The sequence below is a fragment of the Mustelus asterias genome, unplaced genomic scaffold (genome assembly GCF_964213995.1).
Source record: "Mustelus asterias unplaced genomic scaffold, sMusAst1.hap1.1 HAP1_SCAFFOLD_767, whole genome shotgun sequence".
In the NCBI taxonomy this organism is placed as follows: Eukaryota; Metazoa; Chordata; class Chondrichthyes; order Carcharhiniformes; family Triakidae; genus Mustelus; species Mustelus asterias.
Window position 1 is genome coordinate 178737 of NW_027590715.1, and position 18531 is coordinate 197267.

The window sequence follows — 18531 nt, forward strand, 5'->3', positions numbered from 1 at the left end:
TACACCAGAAATATCAATTATTTATTTGGAATCACGAGCTTTCGGATTGCTGCTCCTTCATCAGGTGAGTGCCAGCGCTCACCTGATGAAGGAGCAGTGCTCCGAAAGCTCGTGATTCCAAATAAACCTGTTGGACTTTAAGCTGGTGTTGTCAGACTTCTTACTGTGCCCACCCCAGTCCAACGCCGGCATCTCCACATTATCAATTATTTGGATTAAAGACCAGAGAGTTTGTAGATCCAAGTTTACAATGCAAGGAGGCATCGGGAGTTGTGTGACTGGAAGCCGGAATTTAAAGGTTTACAATAGACAGAAAGTGAATGGACGAAACTGCAGAAATGATCATCAAGAACAAAGGATGTTGGAAATGCTTTTCCCAGTGTCTTCCGTTCTTGTTTCAGATTCCAGCATCGGCAGTATTTTGCTTAATTGAGATGATCATCAATGTGGGTTATTGTGTGATCATTCAAACTGGACACAAGAAAGAACAATTAGAATATTTTTCAAGATTTGAAATTCTGGAATGCTTGTCTTTTCTGTTCCTGTTTTAACAAATGTTATCCATATCAACGCTGACATGATTGTTGAAATTACAGTACAAAACTAGCATAACCCCATGGGTTGGATTACGGAAAATCAATGTTTCATATTGGTGCTGGGAAGACATGTCACCCTTCACAAACACATCACTACAGTGGATGATGGAAGAGCCAAGTGATGCAGGATTCTGTGGTTATTTGGCAGAACCTAATTATGCTAGTTTGAAAGCAGCTACCTGCGTCAACCCAGTGAATGGAAGTGTGTGTGAAAGACCAGGTAAGTGTTCCAGCAAGTCTTATTTACTCAATTTCCTCGGAGTGTTGTAATTTGTTACGTTGCATCATAAAGAGCGAAAATGAAGTTGATTAAAATGTGCAAGTGTGATAGTTTAGACAGCATGACATGTCAGTAGACTGGCCACTGAGCAATACAATTGTGCTTAAACTGCTGCATACTCCTTTTTGCCCTCTTGAATACTTGGCCCAGTTTCGGTCAGAGACCCAAGAGGATATCCTTGTCTTGACATCACATTGAGTAGTAAGTTCTGAAGAATCTTTGGAGAAATTGGGGTATTTCAATGTTGGGAAGAGGCAAGAGGGACATCGCAGAAATGTAGAGAAAAGGGGTAATAGAACGAGTGATATAAATCTCATAGAAGAAATCATAGAAACCCTACAGTACAGAAAGAGGCCATTCGGCCCATCGAGTCTGCACCGACCACAATCCCACCCAGGCCCTACCCCCATATCCCTACAGATTTACCCACTAATCCCTCTAACCTACGCATCTCAGGACACTAAGGGCAATTTTTAGCATGGCCAATCAACCTAACCCGCACATCTTTGGACTGAGAGAGGAAACCGGAGCACCCGGAGGAAACCCACGCAGACACAAGGAGAATGTGCAAACTCCACACAGACAGTGACCCAACCCAATTCTACAACATTAGCCTTAAACCGCTGAGCTCCCCCAACCTCCCACTGACTGAATGAATGTAACATTTCCAAGTTTGTGACACAAAACTGGGCTGAGTTGTGAGGAGGATGCTAGGAGACTTCTCAAGGTGATTTAGACAAGTTGAACGAGTGAGTAAACACATGGCAAATGCAGTAGAAAGTGTCTAAGTGTGAAGTTATACACTTCGGTGTGAAAAACAGAAAGGAGGAATATTATTTAAATGGTGATATATTGGGAAGTGTGGATATATAAAGAGGTCTGGATATCCTTGTACACCAGTCAATGAAAGTGGAGAAGCAGATGCAGCAAGCAGTCAGGCAAACCAAGTGGTAAGTTGGCTGTCATTACAAGAGGCTTTAAGTTCAGAAGTAGAGACATCTGACTGCAATTATACAGGGCCTTGGTGAGACCACACCGGGAGTCTCCCTACCTAACATCAGATGTACTTGCCATGGATGGAGTGCAGCAGAGGTTTGTTATGCTGACACCAGAGTTGGTGGTGCTGTCCTGTGAACAGAGGTGAGTTCAAATGGGTCTGTATTCACAAGAGTTTGGAAGAATGAGAGGAGATCTGATTGAAACATATAAAATTCTAACAGGGCTGGACAGACTAGATGCAGGGAGGATCTTTTTACTGGTTGGGGAATCTAGAGCCAGGGGACACCGGATATGGGCACGATCATTTAGGACTGAGATGTGGAAAAATGTCTTCACTCAAAGGGTAGTGAGCCTGTGGAATCCTTGACTCCAGATGGCTGTGGAGGCCAAGGTGGCATCAACGGGTATGGGGAGAAATTGGAATATAGCATTGAGATGGAGGCCGTGGTCATTGAATGGCAGAGCAGGCTCGAAGGCTGAATGGCCTACTCCTGCTCCTAGTTTCTGTGTTTCTACATGGACTGTCAAGCCTGCTCTAACGTGTAATTTGAGCTGGGCTTCAATTCCACTTCCCTGCCCACTCCCCATGTGCCTTGATTGACTGAAAAACCAAAAATCTTCCTCATTCTTAAATGTATTCAAGGATAGAATATCTAGAACCCTTTGGAGTTAAGAATTCCAAAGATTCAGAACTCTTTGAGTGAAGAAATTTCTCCCCCTCCCCATATTCCTAAATGATGATCCACTTACCCTGAGACTGTGCTTCTGTGTTTTAGATTCCCCTACAATTGGAAGCACCCTCTCTGTCTACCCCGCCGCCAAGTCACTTTAGAATCTTGTATGTTTCAATGGGATCACCTCTCATCTCAGGGACCAATCTAGTGAACTTCCACTGTACTGGCTCCAGTGCAAGAAGATCCTTGCTTCAATATGGAGACCAAAACTGCAGATGGGTCATTCCTTTTGTGGCCTCACCAAAGCCCTGTACAGGTCCCTCTGATTATCAGCATTCCCCAGGGTTTCATTGTTTTTTAAAAATCTGCTTTTTTATTTTTTACTTTTCAAGAGGATAACTTCACACTTCTTCACCTTGAATCCCATCTGCCAAGTTGTTGTCCACTCATTTAATCTGATTTTTTCTTTTTCTTCTTGCAGCCTTTACGCATTCTCCTCAGAGCTTACTTTACCACCTGGCTTTGTATTATCAATAAACTTGGATTCATTGCACGCAGTCATCTCATCTAAATCACTGTAAATAGCTGAGACACAAGCAGTGACTGTTACAGTCCCCCATTTTAAGGGCTTGCCAAGTGGAATATGTCCCTTTTATTCCTTCTCTGTTTATTAACCAGTTCTGAATCCTCCCTAATATATCCCCTAATCCCGTGGGCCCTAATTGTGTGTAATAATGTCTTGTATGGCTAACATATCAAATGCTTTTTGAAAATTTGAATGCACCTACAACATTATAAACCTATATTTAAATAGCATCTTTAGCATAGCAACATACCCCAAAGCACCTCACAGAGGCATTACGAAACAATGTCTCGGTTGTAGAAATTTTTACATTATAATCCATTTCTTGCAATGTATCCAAGGTCTGGTCTGTGCTGAGATGTAAAGCACTAACCATGGCCAGAGTCGCATTGTGTGTATTTTGTGCGCCTCAAACTTGTTTTTGTCCCTCATCCGTGTTTTCATGATGCTTTGGCATACTGTAGAACATGAGGCGGCACAGTGGTTAGCACTGCAGCCTCACAGCGCCAGGGACCAGGGTTTAGTTCCAAGCTTGGTTCAATGTCTGCGCAGAGTCTGCACGTTCTCCCCATGTCTGCATGGATTTCCTCCGTGTGCTCTGGTTTCCTCCCACAGCCTGAAAGACGTGCTGGTTAGGTCCATTGGCCATGATGAATTCTCCCTAAGTGTGGCAACTAGGGGATTTTCACCGTAACTTAATTGCATTGTTAATGTAACTTGTGACACTAATGAAGAAACTTAATAACCACATGAAGGAAATATTTGGGCAGATAGCTGAAAACATATTTATATTTGTTTATTAGTCACAAGTAAGGCTTACATTAACACTGCAATGAAGTTACTGTGAAAATCCCTTAGTCACCACACTCCAGCACCTGTTCGGGTCAATGCACCTAACCAGCACGTCTTTCAGACTGTGGAGGGAAACTGGAACACCCGGAGGAAACCCACGCAGACACGGGGAGAATGTGCCGGGAATCGAACCCGGGTCCCTGGCGCTGTGAGGTAGCAGCGCTAACCACTGTGCCACAGTGAGAGACATAGACTTGACAGAGTATCTTAAAGGAGGAAAGTAAGATAGAGAGACCAAGATTTAAGGAGGGAATTCCAGAACTTAGGGTCCTGGCAACTGAGGGCACGACCACTAATAGTGGATTAATTTAAAATTGTGAATGCTTAAGAGCAGCATTAGGAGATATATGAGGCTGGTAGGGCTGGAAGAAATGAGAGATTGGGAGAGGTGAGGCCACTTCCGATTCGAAAGCGAGGCTGAGAGTTTTAAAATGGAGGTATTGCTTAACCGAGTGCCACTGCAGGTCACTGAGCACGGGTGTGATGGGTGAACAGGACTCCAGTTTATGTGGGATAAGGAATTTCCTCCTCGCTTATTAATGGATGTCGGATAAACCGTTTGATGTGTTGGAGAGAGATTGAGAAGTGGTGGTGAGATAAATGTCGTTGAGATATGAATGGAAATCAACATACCTTTGGATGATGTCTCCATCCAAACAGGTCCATAGGCTCCCCCTCATCTACTTGGTAGTTACAACCCGAACATGTCCATGAGATTTCTCAACCGTTGATTTTAGTTTTATCTGTTGCGGTGCTATGCTTTTTTTAAAGCTACAATATTAACTGACTTCTTGCAAAAAAAAATTCAGAAATTCCAGTCAACTGACATTTCAGGTATGCTGCATTTTTTTATAGAACTATTGCTACTAAATGTCAATATACGTCAGCACGTATTTGCTGAAAATGTCACAAAGCAATTTTAATGGCTGAAAGACAGTGAAATTGCAGGGCTGTACTCGGGTAGCTTTATGCACAGAATTTGATGAGAATGGCTTTCAAACTTTGGGCACGTGAACACTTTCTTGAGAGAAGTGGGAACTTGGCAAAGAAACAGGAAATTATAGACTGGTCAGATTTCTGCGTGAAAGGCTTGTTTGAGCTATGAATTCATACATGCAAGCTTTAAGTTTTCAGTGGAAAGTGCAGGTGTGCAGTAGAAATTGTCACTGTCAGTGCAGTTTTTAGCTTGATGTGTGCAGGCTGTATTATAGGCATTCCAATGGACGTAGGGAGAAATGGCAGTGAAATTGAAGGCTGATGAAGGCTTAATATGCGAGACACCCTCTGTATGATGTATTGTTGCTATTATTAACATCAATCAAAAGGTATTATTTTAAAATCGGACCTGGAAAATGCTTCTTCCTTTCCTTCAAAAAATGCAAAAACGACAAAGTCAAAACCTGAGAACAACCAGAATAATGGAAATAATAGCACTGAGGATCATGCTGACATCTGTGCATGTCTTTTCAAAATACAGGGCTTCGATTAAAAACAAACTTGCCTCATTATGGAAGAAATTAGTGACAGAAGCTGTCGGACAATTTATATATTTTAAAACCCCTTTGGACCTGGTCATTGTGATCCAAGAAAAAAAAGTTTTCTTTATTTACTTTGGGGATGTAGACGTCGCTGAACAGACCAGCATATATTGCTCAAGCCTGGTTGCCCTTGAGAAGGCGGTGGTGAGCTGTCTTCTTGAACCGCTGCAGTCCCTGTGGTGTAGGTGCACAGCCAGCGTTGTTAGGGAGGAGGTTCCAGGAATTTGACCCGGTGACAGTGAAAAAACGGGGGGTGATATATTTCCAAGCCAGGATGGTGAGTGGCTTGGAGGGGAACTTCCCGGTGGTGGTGTTCCGATGCATCTGTTGCTCTTGACCTAGATAGACGATAGTGGTTCTGGATTTGGAAGGTGTTGCCTCAGAAACTTTTGAGTTCCTGCAGTGCATCTTATAGATGGGTGCACAGAACTGCCACTGTTCGTTGGTGGTGGAGGGATTAATCATGGAACCCCTACAGTGCAGAAGGAATCCAATCAGCCCATCGAGTCTGCACCAACTCTCTGGCAGTTCATCTTACCCAGGCCCTATCCTCAGAACCCCACATATTAACTCACTAATCCCCTCAGCTACACATCTTGGGACACTAAGGGGCAATTTAGCATGGCCATTCCACCTAAGCTGCACATCTTTGGACAGTGGGGGGAAACTGGAGCACCTGGAGGAAACCCAGGCAGACGCAAGGAGAGCATGCAAACTCCACAAAAATAGTCACCCAAGGCCGGAATAGAAGAACCCCGGTCACTGGTGGGATGGGGATGAGGTGAGGTTGTGGGGGTGGGGGCATCAGGAGGTGAGTTACTCGCCGCAGATTCCTAGCCTTTGACCTGCTCTACTAGCCACAGTAGATCAGTTCAGTTTTTGGTTAATGGTAACCCCCCCAGGATGTTGATAGTGGGGGATTCAGCAATACTAATACCATTGAATGTCAAGGGGTGATGGTTAGATCCTCGCTTGTTGGAGGTGATCATTGCCTGGCATTTGTGTGGCGTGAATATGACTTGCCACCTGTCAGCCCAAGCTTGGATATTGTCCAGGCCTTGTTGCATTTGGACATGGACTGCTTCAGTATCTGAGGAACCGCGAATGATACTTAACATTGTGCATTGATCTGCAAATATCTCCACTTCTGATCTTATGATGGAAGGAAGGTCATTAAAGAGGCAGCTGAAGACAGTTGGGCCTCGGACACTATCCTGAAGAGCTCCTGAAAAGATGTCCTGGAGATGAGATGATCAACCTGCGACCCACCACAGCCATCTTTCTTTGTGCCAGGTATTGACTTCAACTGGTGAGCATTTTCCTGCTGATACACATTGACTCCAGTTTTGCTGGGGCTCCTTGATGCCATACTCGGTCAAATGCTGCCTTGATGTCAAGGGCAGTCACTCTCAGCTCACCTCTGCTGTTCGCCTCTTTCGTCCATGTTTGACTAAGGTTGTAATGAGGTCAGGGGAGCTGAGCATCCGTGAGCAGGTTATTGCTGAGTAAGTGTCACTTCTTAACATTGTTCATAACCTCTTCCATCACTTAACTGACTGATGATCAAGAGTGGACTGATGGGGTGGTAAATGTTTGGGTTGGATTTATGTTCCTTGTGTACAGGACATACCTTGGAAATTTTCAACATTGCTGGGTAGATGCCAGTGTTGTAACTGCTTGACTCGGAGTATGGCAGGTTCTCGAGTGCAAGTCTTCAGGAATGTTGCCAAGGTCCATAGCCTTTGCAGTATCCAGTTCCTTCAGCTGTTTCTTGGTATTACGAGGAGTGAATTGAATTGGCTGAAGACTGATATCTGTGATGCGTGAGACCTCCAGAGGAAGCCGAAATGAATCATTCACTCGGCATTTCTGGCTGAAGATTGTTGTGAATGCTTCAGCCTTTCCTTTTGTACTGATGTGCTGGATAGACACAGGGTGTCTATTGTTATGATTACTGTTCAATTGACAATACCACTGCACCCCCCCTCCCCCAAATTTTTATTTTCTTGTCACCTAGTCTTCCCATATTAAAGCAAGCCAGTCTGAGCTGAATGGTATTTCTCAGAGATATCGAATTTACTTGAGGCTCCTTTCCAGTTGAAGTTGATCCTAGATCTTCTGCTTTGGGCCTCAAATAGCAGAAGTGGATGTTTGTTCTGCAAATCTGGTCGTGAATTATTCTCACCATGAAATCTTTTCAGTTGTGTTTTGGGCTCCTGAAGACTCAAAGGGTGTTGGTGTTCTCTAGAAATTTTGATGCAGAGAATAATGGACATTTGAGAGTAATAAAGGAATGGTCTGGTGGCTTGGTGGCTTTCTAAATTGGAATAATAAATCTCTTTTATAATTGGCAAATGAACATAGTGATTAATTTGCCCTCTTACGGATAGCTCCTAACTCAAGTGTTAAGCCAACTAACCTCCCAAGGCATGGTTTACAGATTGTGAATTGACCTTAGCTTATGATTCAAAACATGTTGCGTTTTAGGCACGTTTGTTCACGTCTGCTGCCCAGTGAAATGTTGCAGTACAATATAGTCGATTTGCCAGACACTGACCTTGGGTGTTTGGGAGGAAAAGGGGAATTTTGGACAAGTTTGAAACAACATTGCTTTTTGAGTTACTGTCAAGCTTTTGAAAAATGGCATTGAGGTTTGTTCTGACCATCCTTCAGCTGGAGGAAGGCGCGTCAAAGTGAAAAGAAGTCCAAAAAGTAAAATGTCACTAAAATCAGTGTTATCTCTTTAATTCATAGCGAACCACAGTGCAAAGCAGTGTCGAACACCTTGTGCACTGAGGATAACGTGCGGCGAGTGTACCAGTGGCAATTCTGAGTGCATGTGGTGCAGCAACATGAAGCAGTGTGTGGACGCAAATGCGTATGTGCCTTCCTTTCCATTTGGCCAGTGTATGGAGTGGTACACCAAGACTGGCTGTCAGCGTGAGTATAAATTCATCTCTTTCTGTCTTGCTATAGTTTATTGTCCATGCCGCATATTAATGTACTTTTTCTTATTCGTTCGTGGGACATGGGTGTCGCTGGCTGGCCAGCATTTATTGCCCATCCCTACTTGCCCAAGGGCAGTTGAGAGTCAACCACATTGCTGTGTCTCTGGAGTCACATGTAGGCCAGATCAGGTAAGGACAGCAGATTTCCTTCCCTAAAGGATATTAGTGAACCAAATGGGTTTTTCCGACAATCGACAATGGTTTCATGGTCATCAGTAGATTCTTAATTCCAGATTTTTTTCTATTGAATTCAAAATCCACCATCTGCCACGGCGGGATTCGAACCCGGGTCCTCAGAACATTAGCTGAATTTCTGGATTAATAGTCTAGCATTGCCTCCCCTGATTTGGATTTTCAATTGGAGTCAATCTGAAGCTAATTGTTTTTCCAGGTGGAGTTTTTAAAAATTTAGTTGAAGTGCTCAAGCAATTTACTTTTCATTGCTATATTAAGGTATATTATATATAGCTATATTATATATAGGTAGGTCTTATGAGGAAAGGTTGAGGGAGCTAGGGCTGTTCTCTCTGGAGCGGAGGAGGTTGAGGGGAGACTTAATAGAGGTTTATAGAATGATGAAGGGGATAGATAGAGTGAACGTTCAAAGACTATTTCCTCGGGTGGATGGAGCTATTACAAGGGGGCATAACTATAGGGTTCATGGTGGGAGATATAGGAAGGATGTCCGAGGTAGGTTCTTTACTCAGAGAGTGGTTGGGGTGTGGAATGGACTGCCTGCAGTGATAGTGGAGTCAGACACTTTAGGAACATTTAAGCGGTTATTGGATAGGCACATGGAGCACACCAGGATGATAGGGAGTGGGATAGCTTGATCTTGGTTTCAGATAAAGCTCGGCACAACATCGTGGGCCGAAGGGCCTGTTCTGTGCTGTACTGTTCTATGTATTAAGGAATCTTATTTTGGTGAATCTCTGGATATTCCAAGGCTTGTATTTATATCAGTGGTGAAATTTTATTTTTTATCTATATTCTCCATTTTACAAAACAACATTTCACTTCTCATTCTTTGTATTTGCTGCCCCAAAATCTAGTTCCCGAGCATCATAGTTTTTAGCTTTTTATGTCATGATGAACCGACAAGTGGACCTTGCTTCCCCTTTGGTCCAAAAGCCCCCTTCCAAAATAAGTTATACCATAACCCAAGAATCATAAGGAGAACCATTGCTGTGTACACCGGTTATTGGAGTGTGTTATACCCCACCATATACTTTTGAACAGTAAACTGGGTAGCCCTCTCAGCTAGCCAAAGCGCAAGCATCTGAAGAACAGTTGATTGTCTTTACATGAATTAGCTGAATAAAGCTTTCAGAGGGATTTTTCTCACAACTTGCTTTTCTCTAACTATCTCAGGTGTTAAACAGAGACGTTTCAGCCCAGAATTGAATTCTAAACCATTCAGCATTGCAGCTCATTACTGTAGGTTACAAGCATGCTTGCTGACTTTTGCCTCCATCTCTGATGCTCGTTGAATGCCTTCCATGCTGATATTGGTGATTTAGTGGAAAATCAATAATCGTTTAACATAGGCCACAATCTGTTTTACAGATTGTCAGGCAAGAGGTGCCTTTCCTTTGTCCTATTTTGTGACAATTGTACAGATTTTCCTCCATCATCCCTAGTTGACCTTTTGCACGTCCTTTTCTATACCTTGATTATCATGCTTCAAAGCTTTCCTTCCGTACATACTCAAGAACACCCCACATTGTGAAGGCAACTTGCACGGCGACAATGAAGGTGATTACCTTGTACTCCTGATGGCTGCCATCGCTGTAGTTCCATGAAAGATAAAGTTCCATGAATGTTGCATTGCTGCTGAGGAATGTTAGGTGGTGCCCTGATAATATCCATCTGTACGCCTTGGATTTGAGCTGTTTTATCCCAGATGCAGGCTTCATTTCATTGCAATTGACCTTATCGAGGCACCATTGTCTGAGCAGAGACTTTCAATTAGAGTATCTAATTGTGTAATTTTATAATGGCGGCAATCATGTTGTTGACAGATTAAACATTTAAGTGATGGAATTATGTTTCTGCATGTTGCACAACACCAAAGTTAACAATGTCCAATTATCACAATTATACATGGAATGAAAGATGCAATAAGGGAGTTCTGGCATCCTTAGAAGTGACTTTGTTTACCACAGCGTCAGTTTTATTTGAAGTTTGATGCACTGGGAGATGATTTTGATTTTTAAAGACTTTGGCAATGAGCGTGAACAAGGTGCTCAAGGTGAATGATATCATTGCTGAAATATGGCTCCGGTGCAGAATCCAGTGTCATCACCAGGCAATGGTTGGATTAAGTTTATACAGGACTAAAGAATTCAGCTCCAAGTGCTAAGATATCTCTTGCATCATCTCCATTTATCTCTCGCAGATATTGTGGCCATTTCTCGTTAGACTGCCAGTTTAATGTCAAACCCTGACAATTTTATTTAGTGTTTATATACCCACGCGTTCAATCCCATTTTGTTTCATGGAAGTCTTGTGCAGTTAGGCAGCAAATAGTCCGTGAATTGAAAGTCCCCTCTGTCAAAGGTGAAAAACCAGTATCCAATGACTGAACTGCCTGTATGCCCCATGAAATTCAAAAGTTGACTTTCATGTCAGATGAAACCAGATGAATAAACTCATACTGTTTGACTTGGGTTAGCAATCGTTCTTGTTAGCAGCAGTTCAAATCTTTTTCTTAAGTAGAATAATTAATCTCTACTTGGAGAGGCCAGGTTTGATCACGGATAGTCAGCATGGCTTTGTCAAAGCGAGGTAATGCCAAAAATATTTGATTGAATTTTCCGAGGAAGTGAGGGTGTGTGGAGCAGGGTAGTGCAGTTGACGTACAAAGAAAGAACAGAGAACAATCATGCAAATCATAGAAACCCTACAGTACAGAAAGAGGCCATTTGGCCCATTGGGTCTGCACCGACCACAATCCCACCCAGGCCCTACCTCCATATCCCTACATATTTACCCACTAATCCCTCTAACCTACGCATCTCAGGACACTAAGGGCAATTTTTAGCATGGCCAATCAACCTAACCCGCACATCTTTGGACTGTGGGAAGAAACCGGAGCACCCGGAGGAAACCCACGCAGACACGAGGAGAATGTGCAAACTCCACACAGACAGTGACCCAAGCCGGGGATCGAACCCAGGTCCCTGGAGCTGTGAAGCAGCAGTGCTAACCACTGTGCTACCGTGCAGCACAGGAACAGGCCCTTCGGCCCACCAAGTCTGTGCTGACACAGATTCCCCTCTCATCTAATATTTTCTTGCCTCTACGTGGTCCATATCCCGCTATTCCCTGCCGTTATATGTATCTATCCAGATGCCTCTTGGACCTTGTTATAGAATCTGCTTCCACCACCTCCTCCAGCAGCGCGTTCCAGGCATTCACCACTCTGTGTGAAAAAACTTGCCCCTTAGTTTATATGGATTCCAGCAAAGCCTTTGACAAGGTGCCACATGGGAAACTGATGGTAAAAGCATAGGGGATCCAGGGTAACTTGGCAAGTTGGATCCAAAACTGGCTTAGTGGTCGGAGACAGTGGGTGGGGGTTGAAGGCTGTGTGACTGGAAGCCAGCGTCCAGTGATGTACACAGGGATCTGTGCTAGGTCCCTTGTTGTTTGTGATGTATATGAACTCTATAGATGAGAATGTGGAGGATAAGTAAGTTTGTGGATGGCATGAAAATATAGCAGGGTGGTTAATAGAGAGGAAGAAGGTCTTAGGTTGCAGGGAGATGAAGACGGGTTGCTCAGATGGGCAGATCATTGGCAGATGGAATTTAACCCAGCAAAGTGTGAGGTGATGCACTTTGGAAAGACTAACAAGACAAGGGAGTACTCAATGAATGGCAGGACGCTAGGAAGCTCAGGGGAACAGGGGGATCTTGGGGTGCTTGTTCGCAGAACCCTGAAGGTAGCAGGACAGGTCAATAGGATAGTCAAAGTATATGGGACACTTGCCTTTTTCAGTCATGCCATCGAGTATAAAAGTAGGGAGGTTGCGTTAGTGCTGCAAGCCACAGCTGGAACTCTGGTCACCTCACTATAGGAAGGATGTGATCGCACCTCTCCACACCCATCCTTTGATCCCTTACCCCTGTTGTGCAGCTCAGCAATGCCTGGGATCAGCTATTTTGTTCGCTCTGACACTTGACAGCTATGATAAAGTTTGAGTCCCGGCCAGGTACTTATTCTTGGAGTGAACCCTCTTGTCAATGTTGAAGCAATTCTCCAGGCTTTACATCTGCATTTAGAATCATAGAAACCCTACAGTGCAGAAACAGGCCATTCGGCCCATCAAGTCTGCATCGACCACAATCCCACCCAGGCCCTACTCCCATATCTCTACACATTTACCCGCTAATCCCTCTAACCTACGCATCTCAGGACACGAAGGGTCAATTTTAGGATGACCAATCAACCTAACCCGCACATCTTTGGACTATGGGAGGAAACCGGAGCACCCGGAGGAAACCCACGCAGACACGAGGAGAATGTGTAAACTCCGCACAGACAGTGACCCAAGCCGGGAATTGAACCCAGGTCCCTGGAGCTGTGAAGCAGCAGTGCTAACCACTGTGCTACCGTGCCGCCCCATCCTGAGTATATGTCTCTCCACTTCCCTGAATTCTCATTCTATCTCTTCCTCTCTCTCCCTCTAAATCTCCCTCCTCCTTCCCTGAACCAGTTGCGCCCTCCCTCTCTCTCTCTCTCCTTCTCTCTCCTCCTTCCCTGAACAATTTGCTCACTCTGTTTGCTCCCTCCCTGAGCAATTTGCTCTACCACCTCCCCTCGATTTGATGTGTCCCTTGTCAATTATGAGGGCTCGGGTCAATTATGAGGTCTCCGTATCTCGATTTGCAGGTGTACTTTGATAATATATTTCAGACAAGTAGATAAAGTTCCGCTAACCAGGTGCAGAAAGCCACCCGAAAAGATCCGGTTAGAGGCAGGGAGTGGAACTTGTCCAGAGGGGGAGGATGAGTAGAAAGCACCCGGAGTTACGGTGATAAGTGTGTGGAAGCTGGGAGTTGTCGGTGTTGCTGGATGTTTATTCTGGGCTATGAGAGCCTCATTCCCCCATCATTAAGAGGAAAGGTGCTGGAACGGGAGCAACAAGAGCATCCGGGGGTGCTGCCAATGGAAGAAATAACAAGAAGCTGTTCGTGGTGCTGCCCAAATGGAAGAGAAAGTGGGATGGTGCGAATGCTGCGCTTGGGGACGGAAGGTGCCGCCCTCGCTGCCTCTTGCTTGCTGCGATTGTCCCCAATGGCAGCGAATCCACAGCAAGTCGCTGCTTCATCACAATCTGCCCGAGTGCACCCACACTGGCTGTCAATCATTCTGCTGGAGCGGCTTCCTATTGGCTGTGTTCAGCTGATGGACAGCAGAATGCACCAATGGAAAATGAGGGTGCAGTGATGGATTGTGCAATGAATCAATGAGGCTTTTGACAAGGTACCACATGGCAGGTTGTTGCACAACCAACATCATGGGACCCAGGGTGAGGTAGTTAAATGGATACAAAATTGGCTTGATGACAGAAGCCAGTGGATGGTTGTCGAAGGTTGTTTTTCAAACTGGAGGCCTGTGACCAGCGGTGTCCTCTGGGATCAGTGCTGGGTCCACTGTTATTTGTCATTTATATTAATGATTTGGATGAGAATATAGGAGGCATGGTTGGTAAGTTTGCAGATGACACCAAGATTGGTGGCATAGTGGACAGTGAAGGAGGTTATCTCGGATTGCAACGGGATCTTGATCAATTGGGCCAGTGGGCTGACGAATGACAGATGGAGTTTAATTTAGACAAATGCGAGGTGATGCATTTTGGTAGATTGATCCAGGGCAGGACTTACTCAGTTAATGGTAGGGTGTTGGGGAGAGTTACAGAGCAAAGAGATCTCGGGTACGGGTTCATGGCTCCTTGAAGGGGGAGTCACAGGTGGTCAGAGTGGTGAAGAAGGCATTCAGTATGCCTGGTTTCATTGGTCAGAACATTGAATACAGGAGTTGGGACGTTTTGTTGAAGTTGTACAAGACATTAGTAAGGCCACACTTGGAATACTATGTACAGTTCTGGTCACCCTATTATAGAAAGGATATTATTAAACTAGAAAGAGTACAGAAAAGATTTATTAGGATGCTACCGGGACTTGATGGATTGAGTTCTAAGGAGGAGTTGGATAGACTGGGACTTTTTTCTTTGGAGCATAGGAGGCTGAGGCATGATCTTATAGAGGTCTATAAAATAATGAGGGGCACAGATCAGCTGGATAGTTCATGTCTTTTCCCAAAGGTAGGGGAGTCTAAAACTTAGAGGGCATAGGTTGAAGATGAGAAGGGCAATTCTTTCACACAGAGGGTGGTGAGTGTCTGGAACGAGCTGCCAGAGGTGGTAGTAGAGGTGGGTACAATTTTGCCTTTTAAAAAGCATTTAGTTAGATGGGTATAGAGGGATATGGGCCAAATGTGGGCAATTGGGACGAGTTTAGGGGTTTAAAAATGGGCAGCCTGGACAAGTTGGGCTGAAGGGCCTGTTTCCATGCTGTATGTAAATCTGAATCATTACGCAATGAGGTGCCGCCCACTCAGTGACGTGGCTGGAAGCGGCCGTTAAACGGTTTATTTCTCCTGTTCCTGTAATATTCGAGTTGCCCCAGCTTGTTTTGTACTGACAGTTATTGAGTAAATTCCCCGTAATGTTTCTATTTATTCTTGTTGATATTTAGATTTTAGCTTCTCCCCTATTCTGTGAATATTGGTAGGAATTCTGTTGTGCAAGTGGGGCTAAGGTAAAATGAAAGGCATTATTCAGATGAGGTGTGTTTCAACCTCTTTTACAGTCTGCTAATACCACCAGTGATGGAGGATCTCCATGTTAGTAGTTGGCAGCATTAGCACAATATAATCAATATCAAAATCTGAATCTACAAACATGCTCTGCCTTGTTTCAAGTGAAGTTTAATAGCTTCTTTCAATACTCCCTGTGTGCTCTCCATTGCATTCATGGCTTAATTGTCCCTCAGTGACTCTCTTTATTGTGTGGGCCTGTTTCAGAAAAACATAGGAGCAGGATTAGGCCATTTGCCCCTTTGGGCCTGCTCTGCCTTTCAAAAAGATTATGGTTGATCTGGTCATGGTCTGAATTCTGCTTTGCCATTTGCCCCTTGATTCCCTTGTCTGTCAAACATCTATTGTACTCTGACTTGAATAAGTTCAATGACCCAGTTTTCACTGCTTTCTGGAGAAGAGAATTCCAGGTACGAACAACCCTCGTCTCTGAAAATCTCCTAATTTAGGCCTTATATGGTAGACTTCATATTCTTAAACTGCATTCCATAGTTCTGGTCACTCCCAGAAGTGGAACTATCCTCCTGGTATCTATTAGATTGCCTCAGGGTCTTTTATGTTTCAATAAGATGGCTTTTCGTGCCTCTGAACCCCAATGGGTATTGGTCCTTTTCATCTTTCTTCACAAGATGAGCCCGTCATGACAGGAATGAATCGAGCCAATCTTTTCTGAACTGCTTGTAATGCAATTATAGCCAAATTCGGAGACCAAAACTGAACACAGTATTCCAGATGAGGTCTCAAGGCCCTGTACAGCTGCAGTAAAAATTCTCCACTTTTATATTCCATTATCCTTGCAATAAATTGCCAAAATTCAATTCCAATCAGTTCCTGTACCTGCATACTAACTTGTGATTCATGTACCTGGACACTCGGATCCCTCTGTATCATCAGGTTCTGCAATCTCTCTTCACTTAATATGCTGCTTTTCTATTCTTCCAGTCAAAGTGGACAAATTTACATTTTCCCTCCTTATACTCTACCAATTTTTTGCCCACTCAATTCATCTGTCTATACTCCTTTGCAGACTCTCTACCTGCTCCTGACAACTTACTTTCCTAACTATCTTGGTGCCATCAGTAAATTTAGATGCCATACATTTGATTCCTTCATCCAAATACTTTCTGTAACCTGTAAGTAGTTGAGTGAGGCCCACCATGGCATTTCTCTAACCTCAGCTTGTCGACCCAGTGCAGACCCATTTATCTTATTCTCTGCATCCTGTGACATAATGTGGAGATGCCGGCGTTGGACTGGGGTAAACACAGTAAGAAGTTTAACAACACCAGGTTAAAGTCCAAGAGGTTTATTTGGTAGCAAAAGCCACACAAGCTTTCGGAGCTCCAAGCCCCTTCTTCAGGTGAGTCCTGTGACATAACCAATCCTTTATCGGTGCTAATATGCTATCCTCGACACCATGTAATCTTACCTTATGTCATACCCTTTGATGTGGTAATTTATTCTGTGCCTTCTAGTAATCCGAATACACATCTACAAGTTTCCCATTATCTACCTTGCTTGTTACTTCCTCAGAAACCTCCAATAAAGTAGTTAAGCAAGATTGCCTTTCAGAAACCCATGTTAGCTCTCTGTCTGATCACCTTATGATTTTCTAAATATCTTTCTATAACCTCCATAATAATGCATTCTAGTATTTTCTCTATGACAGATGTTAGACGAACTGGCTTCTTGCTTTCTGTTTGTCTCCTTTCTTGAATCAGGAAATGCAACAACATTAGCTATTTTCTAATCCATTGGGACTCTTCCAGAGTCCAAGGAATTTTGGGAGATTACAACCAATAAATCTACTGTCTCTGCAGCCGCTTATTTTGAGACTTTAAGATGGAGGCCATCTGGCCTGGGGACCTGGCAGCCTTTAGGTCTAATTTCTGAGATTCTGTCAACTCACTTAAAAGGTGTCTGAATATGCCTCTCAAGCATTGCAACCTGCAGGACTACGAACCAGATGCTGGAACTTGGAATCAGGCTTGGTGGCTCATTTTCAACCAGCGAAAATGTGGTGGGCCAAGTGCCTCTTTCTGTACTGTAAACTTTTCATGATTTTAATAGTTTTCTCAGCACCTTTTCCCTAGTGATGGTGATTATTTTAAGTTCTTCCCTTCTGTTCACCTCTTGACTTCTAAGTAACTTTGGGAAGTTTTCTAAATCTTTTACAATGAAGACAAACACAAAATACACATTCAATGTCTATGCCATGTCATTGTTTTCCATTTTCAGTTGCCTAGACTCTCCCTTGAGGTCCCACACTAACTTTAGTTACTCGTTTCCACATTAAATGCTTGTTAAAACTCTTACTATTTTTTCATATTACTAGCTATTTTCTCTCATACTCTTCTTTGTCCCTCTTTTTTTTAGTCATTCTTTGCTGGTTCTTAAAATTTTACCAATCTAATGACCTACCACTAATCTTTGCAGATCTGTACAGTGTTTCTTTCAATTTGGCACCATGCTTTCTTCGAATCATTCTGGTGGGAACTTGCACTCCTTAATTGCCAATGCAGTATGCTCTGCCTTTTTATTACGAAAAGAACCTCATATTTCACCATGTGTGTGTTTGTGCATGTGTATGCTTGTTTGTTAATGCAATGTTGCTAACTTCCATTTATTCAGTTTTTCTCTTAAATCTTCATGGAGGGCTAGGATATAATTTTGCTCAACAAAATGTTTTTAGATGAGGAAAACCTTGTTAAAATCTCCTTTGCTTCCTATTATTGCTAGTCACCCTCCACCCCGTTCTCCCTGTATCTGCGTGGGTTTCCTGCCGGGTGCTCTGATTTCCTCCCACATCTGAAAGACGTGCTGGTTAGGTGCATTGGCCATGCTAAATTCTCCCTCAGTGTACCAAAGAAGAGGTGTCCTGAGTGTGGCAACTAGGGGATTTTCACAGTAATTTCATTCAGTGTTAATGTAAGCTTACTTGTGACACTAATAAATAAACTTTAAACAAAGGTTACGGGAAAAGGTGGGAGAATGGGGTTGAGAAACATAACAGCTGTGATTGAATGGCCTAATTATGCTCCAAATCTCTTATGGTCTATACTACACTGAGGTCTGTGTCTAAATTGGGAGAGCACAGACTAGTCACATAACAGCCT

At 43.6% G+C, this 18531-nt stretch overlaps 1 protein-coding gene across 1 annotated transcript in view; it reads left to right on the forward strand.

Moving 5' to 3' along the window:
* LOC144487389 (attractin-like) overlaps nt 1-8462 on the forward strand; it is a gene marked incomplete at its 3' end in the record, with an annotated part of 126636 nt that extends 118174 nt beyond the window's left edge. Inside the window, exons 16-17 of the mRNA XM_078205477.1 lie at nt 597-816; nt 8277-8462. Coding sequence (XP_078061603.1) covers nt 597-816; nt 8277-8462 — 406 coding nt within the window. The remainder of the gene's footprint in view (nt 1-596; nt 817-8276) is intronic.
* Between the last annotated feature and the right edge of the window lie 10069 nt (nt 8463-18531).